The 9,699-nt window shown below is 39.5% G+C and overlaps 1 protein-coding gene across 1 annotated transcript; it reads left to right on the top strand.

Moving 5' to 3' along the window:
- The first annotated feature begins 563 nt into the window (after positions 1-563).
- Positions 564-9,369, top strand: lix1l (limb and CNS expressed 1 like). Its single transcript, XM_035681174.1, has 6 exons — positions 564-1,103; positions 3,533-3,696; positions 3,983-4,123; positions 4,698-4,793; positions 5,155-5,232; positions 5,976-9,369. The coding sequence occupies exons 1-6, from the start codon at positions 770-772 to the stop codon at positions 6,225-6,227; spliced, it is 1,065 nt and encodes a 354-aa protein (XP_035537067.1). The 5' UTR covers positions 564-769; the 3' UTR covers positions 6,228-9,369.
- The last annotated feature ends 330 nt before the right edge of the window (positions 9,370-9,699 follow it).

Below are 9,699 nucleotides of genomic sequence, written 5' to 3'. Positions count from 1 at the left end.
AATACAAAGCAAAAGATAAATTACAAAATGATTATTAGCGTACAAACACACATCACTTTCCTACAACAAAGCATATAACTGATAAAACCCACATCCATTAAGTAGGATGCAGTAAAAATGATATATAATCAGTGGTGTAGTGCAGGGCATACGTGGGTATACAGAGTTTCTTCCGAGGGTGGCAAACACATGATATAGTTTTATAGATTGTCATGAGTGCATAATTATCTAGTTACCTCACCCGTCAGTGGGACACAATCTTCTGTGGTTCTTATGTTGATTACTTAATGAAATTTACTGCCTGAAGTCAAGCAGCAGAAGTTGAGTGGATGAACTAAATATACAAGAGTTGTTTTATGTGTCACTGTTAATAACAGGGCGTTTATCATTTACTGGATGGGACACAAAAAATAAAAATTGGGGCATAAACTAAGAGTATAACTACTTCTCAAAGGACCACTACAACACTGGGATTAAACCAGGGACACGAGGGCTAAACGTGTAAAAAATAAATGGAAATACGAGGGGCACGTGAATGCATCATTTGACTGACAATCCCGCAGCCTAATCCAGAGAGTGAGGATGCATAGCAGCACTGATATGTGTCGAATCAACATCGGCTAACTACTTCTTTCAGCTGTGACTGACAAAAGCCAACACTTTGTTCATTCAGCCCCTCGGAGACGCGTTCGTGAAGCTGACGCCGTCGGGGTTTTAACGGTGTAAATTCCGTCCAGACCGGGGGCTCCGCAGACGTTACGTTGGGACAATGGAATCTATCCCGGACAGTATCCGCCCTCAGAGGCTGCAGCCAGGGATTGGATTCGGTTCAGGACCGACGGGGACCCTCCGCTCCTCTCTCCGTCCCGGGGTTACGGTCCCCATCGCGCCGCTGTTGCCCTCCCCGGTCTCTCTGGCCGCTTCGTCCGGGCCTCCTCCGCCACCGCCCCCGCTGCAGCTCCACAGCCTGTACGGCGGTATCGGAGCGGGGCTGGGGCCGGGGGCTACCGGCCACTGTAACCCGGGGAACCCGGCGGTGCTGAAGGAGGCGGTGGAGGCTGTGGTCCGCAGCTTCGCCAAACACACGCAAGGTTATGGCAGAGGTAAAAACGTCCAGCGGTGGTAAAAATGTTGAATCCGGCTCGTAGCGGTCTACACTACACTGGGGGGAGTTTTTGAGGAGCAGAAAGCCACTTTTAGCTGCGCCATTTGTTTTGAAGTGGATTAGCAACGGGAAAAACATATGCCACATTCCTGTAATGTCCATGTGTGGCTGCTCAGTGTCAAACACACCGAATTCATTTAGCTTTTTACCATTATTGTGGTCCTTTTCACCAGATTTAATATCACCATAATGTTTCTTTTCTCTTCCAAAAGTTTTTCCTTTGATATTATAGCTATAGTAACCTTGGCTTCAATCACTTCATTAAAGGATTAACTACCACAGCTCCAGAGGATTACATTCACAAACAAAAGGCTATTATACCTAATAAATAAGGCAATTTATATTCATCTTCTTTTACATTGGACACGGTACAATACTGGTCCTGTAGTGTAGACTGTGAAAGTTATGAATAAGGTTGATTAACAAAAGGAAAAGACATGAGCTTTACACATTGTCAGCAGCAAAGATTTAGAGGGTAAAATCAGGTTATACACCTTTTTTCTTTTTTTCTTTTACTGAGCTAAATAAAGTTCATACATCTTTTCAGAGATGACCAAAAGTGTTGTGTGTGTTATCCATACGATACCTCTCAGTAAGTAAAACCAGATGGATAATAACTTTTTAATAGAAATAAGCACATGAATTACTGATATATAAAAATGTAATGTATTTGGCTCGTGATGATCTCCTGGTGGTCCTCCCATCTTTTTTCTCTTTATATTTATCACTCCAGCACACTGACAAGATGTAATATGTCTAACACTAACCACACTAAATTGCACTAAAATGTTGCCACTTGGAGGTAATACATGTGTTCCTGTTTGGTGCTAATAGGATTTATTTCCAAAAGATTGTCCCTCCGTGCTCTGACTAATGCCTCTTCCCTCCCTTTATCCCATTTAGGATACTTAACACCGTCAACACTGGCAGCACCATAAAGACTGTTTTATCAGGGTGCTACTTTTGTCCTAATGTTGCTCCAATTTTTTGATTTACTCTAATAAAGAAAGGGGTTATCACATCGCCACAGAAATACAACACATTACATCAAAACAATGATATTTTGGTATTTGGCAATAATAATTCCCTCTACACACTGTATTATAATTTGGGTTTTCTACATTTTCTATGTGGTATAGTTCTAATTAGGCCATTAGCAGGGAATTAAAATGCTTTCATTTAATAAAAACACCATTAAGACAAGTCATGTAATTCTGTCAGTGATCATTTATTTAATAGTTATTCTATTTTTACTTTTTCCTGTGACGCATTTGTCAGATATGTCATGACTGATGCCATGGCCACTGCCGCATTGTGGGTTTCAGTCTGAGCACGCACCATTGTCACATGTTATCCTCCACTATCTCCCAATACTTCCTGTCTCTCTTTGCTTTATCTTTCAGGACATGCTCAAAAATGGATAAAATAACAGACCAAAATGGGTTATCTTATCACTGTCCTGACCCTTTAGATGCTCAAAATTAACTTTGTCTCTGATTTATGGACAATATGTATATTGTACATCCCATGGCTCATCTTACATCTACAGCTTAAGTTAACTGTTGGTACTTGTTTGTAATGTTTTAAACACTAAGGATTCATATATTGGTTGTGAAAGTAGAGCAACGCTGCTGTTTTCAATAGAACACAAGTTATTACTTTATTATTGGCGAATAACAAGAGAGCTGTTTCTAGTGAACTTTTTTTTTTACACACAGTAAGAGCAGCAACAAAATTATTTGGATTGCAGTTTAGGGACTTATATGTCTGATGTCAGAATATATCTCAGCTCGTTTACAGAGGACTCAATAGCCGCAAAGCTGCAGCCCTAAAATGTTCTGATCGGGCTCCAGACTGCCTGTGTTCAAACAGTGAGAGCACAGCAGGAAAGAGATGAGAGGTAACAGAAGTTAAACAGCCCTGAATAATTTTGGCTGCGCTCACATCTCCATGCAGGCCCAGACCCAAATAATAATTTCTGACTCAGACGCAAATTTAGTGCTTTTCTTTGTTGTTGTTGTTTCCTTTTTGGAGAGCAGGAATATAACTCTCTCACACAGGCGCATAAAGTGTGGAGTTGAGGATGTGTTTCTTTAAGCAGCTAAGTGATGCAGAATTTCCTCTGAGCCGCCACCTAAATAATTTCAGGAAAAAACCTCTGGCATCCTTGAGATGACCTTCCTCCCACCCTTTCCACCTTTGTGTTTGGAGAGGATGTTGCAGAGCACAGGCGGTAACTAATGCAACAAACAAAAAACATTCTGGTTTCTTGAAACCAGAATATTCTTATGTAAGTAGGATTAGCTATAAAAGACAGGGTTAATGTACCACATTGTGAGTCAGTTTATCTCTCTCTGTGTCCTCCAGTAAACGTGGTGGAAGCTTTACAGGAGTTTTGGCAGATGAAGCTGACCAGAGGGGCGGACTTGCGGAATGGAGCTCTAGTTGTTTATGAAATGGTCCCATCCAACAGCCCTCCATATGTCTGCTATGTTAGTCTTCCCGGAGGCAGCTGCTTCGGAAGTTTCCAGGTACAGAATCTGCATTTTCTTAGCGTGATAACAGTTTTTTCTTTGATTTCAAAACAATGATAACAGGACATTAATAAACATGCTGTGTTTTGCACAATTCATATAAAAAAAGGGTTATTCTAGTCCCTTGTTACAAGCTTATAAAACTCCAACATGCTTGCAACCACAACATACCAAATATGGATGCAAACTCAAGACCACTAAAGGGTCTTTAGCTTTTTGACTGTATATCTGTGTTTCTGATTGTATCTGACCACTAATGCATGTCTCCTTTACTGTTTGACAGTTCTGTCCCACCAAAGCCGAGGCGAGGCGCAGCGCTGCCAAGATTGCCCTGATGAACTCTGTTTTCAATGAACACCCCTCCCGTCGCATCACAGACGACTTCATTGAGAAGAGCGTCAGTGAGGCCCTGGCCTCCTTCAATGTAAGTTCGTATAAATTAGAGAAGGTTGTGTGCTTTCAGCAGTCAGTGAAGAGGAAGCAGTAAGTCACAGTATATATACAGTATATATCATCACAGTGAATAAAAACATAAAAGGACACAGATGCATATGCAACAATTTGCACTATAGTAGTTTTATGTAAAACTTGAGTACATTCTTCAAGGAGACATACGTCAGATATTATTTCAGTTTCCCTGACCAAAAAAATGTTTCATAGTGCACATTATTGCACATATTTTAGATAGCCCCTTTAATTAAAACATTAATTAAATAGAAAAATAAAAATAAATATGTGTGTGTGTGTTTCATATGTATAATATGCTATATTAAGAGAATAATTTGTCACATTCAGTGATGTTTTTATTATCTGTTCCTCCATTTGTGACATATTGACATTGTCCCAACGTTGTTATTATATGTGTCATGTTATAAATCTTTTCACATTTTAAGAATTATTTTCTCATCATTATATTTACCCCAGAAATCCAGTATTTGTCAAGCTGTTGTTTGGGTGAACGCAGCACACTGACACTAACTAGTTGTTGTTGTTTGCAGGGAAACAGAGAAGAGGCTGACAATCCCAACACAGGAATTGGTGCATTTCGTTTCATGCTTGAGTCCAACAAAGGAAAATCCATGCTGGAGTTTCAGGTGCGTAAAATTCAGGAATGTCTGGGTCGTGTTAAGTACCATTTTACCCTCCTCAGACGCACCGGGATAGTGTGAAAATAGCATTGGCAGATTTGAGCCCAGGTTAAAATGTGTTGAGCTTGAAAATGTATGAAACAAAGTTGAGACCAAATAAATGTTTTTAAGAGCTGCGGCTCAACATCCTGTAGTTTGAGCCCACGGTGACCTGTTTATCTTTTACCATCTTAATCCCATGCCCAATTGAAAATAGGAAATCTGAAGGAAGCAAGCAGAGTTTGCACTCCTGAATTCCTACACATTGAGTGTTCTGCAGTAAATTTGATGCCTTATTGCTGCTGGCTTGGCTGTGTTTGTGTTTCAGGAGCTGATGACTGTGTTCCAGCTGCTGCACTGGAATGGGAGTCTCAAAGCCATGAGAGAACGACAGTGTTCCCGACAGGTACTATCATTCATCTCACAGATGGGTTCAATTATCCAACTACAGTAGTAGTTTTCATCACTTTTCATCAAGTTTCCTAAACAAAGTGTTAAATCTTTCCCTGCTTGGCAAGACTGGTCCAGACAGATTACATTTTTTTTCTGCACACCACAAATTGGAGCGTTGTTAGAGAGCAGCGGGGAGCTGGAAAATAAGATCACTGCAGAAGAAAATTCCAACACAGGCTAGCTAAAAAAAATGGATTTAAAAAACAATCTGTAGTTGCACTGCATTGGTTTTACAGCTGACATGTGAGGCATTGTGAAGTACCTTCAAATTAGGGCAGCGCCATTTGTGACTTCTGCTTCCCCCGATACCGAGTCTGATACCACAACTCAGGGTTTCTGCAGATATTCAGTACTGGTCCAATACCAGCACTCTCTTTTCATTCATTCAGTTACATTCATCATTTTTATGTAAAGAAACCTGATACCAAAGAGTTGGCAGCTCACTGTGACCAAATGAATGTAACTGAAACACAGACTTTTAGAATGACGCTGACAAAGAAACGTTCAGTTTCAATGTGCCTGGCAGATACTAAATGTTCACTGGCTTTGTCAATATCGCTGTGTCCCTACTTCAAATTAGAAATAAGTTGCGTTATATCTTTTACCTGAGAATTTCGCGAAGATTTATTAAAGTCTTTGTCGTCTAGTTGCTAAGACCACTTAGCTTCCCCTCTTTGATTTCTCTAAACTTTGCAGGAAGTGCTGGCTCACTACTCCCACCGGGCTCTGGATGATGACATGCGCACTCAGATGGCTGCCGACTGGGTGAACCGAGAACAGAGCGTAGCCGCCACCATTGCGCAGGAGATGGCGTCGACAGAGCGAGAACTGGAGGATGCCAGGCTGGCGGGCAGAGAACTGCGTTTTTACAAAGAGAAGAAAGACATCCTGATGTTAGCTGTGGGCCAACTCAACGCAGCCAACACTGCCACCCTGCCCTCGCACTAAAACTACCGTCCATTGCGGAAACATGCCTTCACACTCCGTAGGATTCCTGGTAACAGTATTGATCACTTCATAGATATAAAGGTGATATTGTGCAAATGTTTAGGTTTTGTAACTTGTGTTTTGTTACGAGGACCAGGTAATCAGGCCTTGACTTACAGTATGCACGTCCGTCCATAAAACAAACACTTGCCACTATAGCCGTTACCTCTTTGTGCCTAGGTATTACAGGATAACAGTGCTTTTTAAAAAACAAAAAAAAACCCTGTAAACGTGCTTGGCATACCAGCTGACTGACATGTTTTTTTTATGATTTCATAAGCAAAGCCTTTCATCAGTGAATGTACGGGACATAAGTTAATATGACCCATCAAACCAAACACATCTGATCAAGGTATGGATCGTTCTGAAGTTTGTTTTCTTTCATGTTTTGGGTGTGTTTACTTGCATATAGTATTTAGGACTTGGCAAGTGAAGGTGGTAAAACGTTTGTATGATGGCAAGTACCCCTGTGTCCATGAATGAAATATCGCCAGAAACAGAAACAGCGAGGGGTCACAAGATCCCACCTACCCTAACACTTCCGTAATGGGAACACCGCCTCGTTCTGCCTGAGAATATAGTGTAAATATGTGGAAATTGCATCCTCAAGTAATAACAGAATTCAAGTAAGCATTGAAACTAATACTTATTGGCTCATGTAATCATTTGAGGGTACTTTGCAAAGATGTCAGCGGGTTACTGATTACTCTGACAGCAGCTCAGGTTTTTGAAAAATCCGATAGTGAACCATCACTATGTTTTCTTTTTTGTTTGTGTAAAGGTTTTTCTCAATTATATTAGTGTTCATTGTATGCCTGATGACCATGACACTAGCTGAATGTATATTTTCAGTGTGCTATCAACTAAAGCGTCTACAAAGCGATGCCGTTTAACATTTAGACTATGGAATTACTCTTGTGATACAGATTGTGTTTGTCATGTGCTTCATCTAGCAGAAACATCGAAAAAGCCACACAGTGGTGATCGGAGGTAAAAATGTGAAGGCCAAAACAAAAAAAAGAAATAAGTTGAGGTTTTTAACAAGCTGATTCATCGTGTGTGAGTCACTGCAGGCAATACGAAACAGTACCAGCATTTGTGGTTGTATTTTTGACATACTGGAAGCAGAACTTGCTTGTTAGCAGTGCTAGTGTATGTCCATGGGCTAAAAACGATGTATGTAACTCGCACTTATCACCTTTTTCAAATATTCTTATGTTGAAGGACCTGATTTCATTTATATTGTAAATGTGATATCTTTATTTTTCTCTATCTAAAATGTATTGAATACATTATAAGGATGAAGGCATTTCAATGAGTAGCCTTTTAAAGACCCCATGTAATGGAAGTGAGAGTTTAATGTGGCTTTGGTTGGAAGGAAATGTGGGCACTGAGTTATGCAAGTTAAACAGCAGGAGGGTCCATTTCGCTGCTGAATGCTGCATGATCAACAGCAGAAACTGATTACACTAAATTTGAGGAGGCGGCAAATAGAAAACAAAGAAGCAGAGATCGAGCAAGATTAAAGCCAGAACCAATTTTATTGTTTTATTGCTCGGATCATTGTGCCTTTTATGAAATTGGTAGCATGCAATAGTTTGACATGTTAAAAAAACGCAAACCTTTCATTTCTTTTAATGAGGTCTTTAAGGGACGTTCTACTCTGCTTAAAGAAGTTTTTGGTCAGTTCATGTAAAGGTAATACATGCTATATTGCTGTTACAGTACCTTAAAGGAATAGTTTGACATTTATTGTAATTTGCTTTCTGGCAGAGAGTTAGACAAGAAGATCAATCTCACTCTTCTGTCTGTCTATAAGGCTACAGCCAGCAGCCAGTTAGCTTAGCTTTGCATAAAGACAGGAAACAACCAACCTGGATCTGAACGACGGTAATAAAATCCACCGACCAGCACTCCTAAAGCTCACAAGTTAACATGCTATTATCTGATTAGTTCAATCTGTTCAAAAACCACACAATTCGCCTTTTGTGTGGCGGACTAAGCTATTTCTTGGTAGCTGGAAATATCTTCCTGAAGTTTCCACAGGTTGCCTGGCAACCGCTCAGAAACAGAAGACAAAATTACACAGAAACAAGAAGTAGTCCGAGAGACCCGTTGCTTGCAGTAACTTAATATTTACTGTACAGACCAGAAATTGTTATTCATCTTTTCAATCAATCTAACTCTCCACCAAAAAGTGAAAAAGTGTATTTCCTTAAATGTCGAACTATTGCTTGAATATGTTACATGATGTTTGATTATGAAGGATTTATTAAATCTTACTACCTTTGGTATACATTTATACTCATGATATATTGTTTGTTTGGTACTCAGCTTGCAAAATATGTGTGCAGCACAAGTAGGGAAATGTTTCTATGTAATTTTGTCTTCTTTGCAAACACCCTGCAGCTTTCTCCAGTAGATACTGAAAAGTTAAATAGACCTTTGAACCTTTGAACACTTTGACCTCACAATTCTGCAGCACTCACGTTTCTTTTTCCCACGTTTCTTCCCCTCTTCTGCCAGAATCTCATCTGCAGATACATTTTCTGTACTAATCAGTGATTGTATCGTCTTATGAACCAATTCCCAGTCTGACTCAAGAACAAACCGTACTACCAGTCCACTCGTGCTAAAGCTAAAAAGAAAATTAAAGAGAAAAACTCGATGAGTATTTGAATGAGCTGGTTACAGCAATGAGGCTGGACATCTTGAATTGTATGTTTTTGCATTTCTTCTTTCTTCTAATTTAGATGGTTACTATGTGTCTGACCATAAGCCATTAATCTCAGAGCTCATTTCTTACAGATGCCTTTGACCTTTCTTTGTAAGCATTATCAGTGAAGGCTTTTTCAACTTTTTCTTTCTTTTTTTTACTATCCATTTTATTAAAAAAAGAATTTTCATCTTTTGGCTTTGATGCATGATGTGCTGATTAAGTTTTGTTTTTATATGTTTCATATTCTATACAGTATTGTTTTATAAAGTGTTTCCCAAGGCCCTTATTGTATGTATTTTCTATGAGCATTTTGTATTCCATGTTTATACTTTTAGTAGATTTATATGATGTAATAAATGGGCTCATACAGATGTCAATTAAAAATGTATTTGTCATGTCATTTATTTCACTGCTTAAGACAAGGGTGAACAACTCAACCTATACAACTTGGATCAAGTAAATAGATAATCATGTGTAACGGTTGTTGTTCAGGAGGCCAGCTGCATTACTGGTTCCTTTTTTAAAACATTTTTACTTGTTTGAGACAGATAATCACTGTCGAGCACTGAAAAAAGTAATGCAACAGATGTAGTTAATACAGTTTGGGGTCGAGCTGAAGTTAATTTTCAGACCCTGTCCCTGATTAGACTTTCAAATTGAGCTGAACTAAACAACTAGAAGTACTAGAACTTTCCTGTTTTTCTGAGTAATTCT

This window comes from Morone saxatilis, unplaced genomic scaffold (genome assembly GCF_004916995.1).
Source record: "Morone saxatilis isolate NCDOM2014 unplaced genomic scaffold, NCSU_SB_2.0 Contig9, whole genome shotgun sequence".
NCBI lineage: Eukaryota > Metazoa > Chordata > Actinopteri > Moronidae > Morone > Morone saxatilis.
The sequence above is the reverse complement of the archived record's forward strand: the minus strand, read 5'-3'. Positions and strand labels throughout refer to the sequence as shown.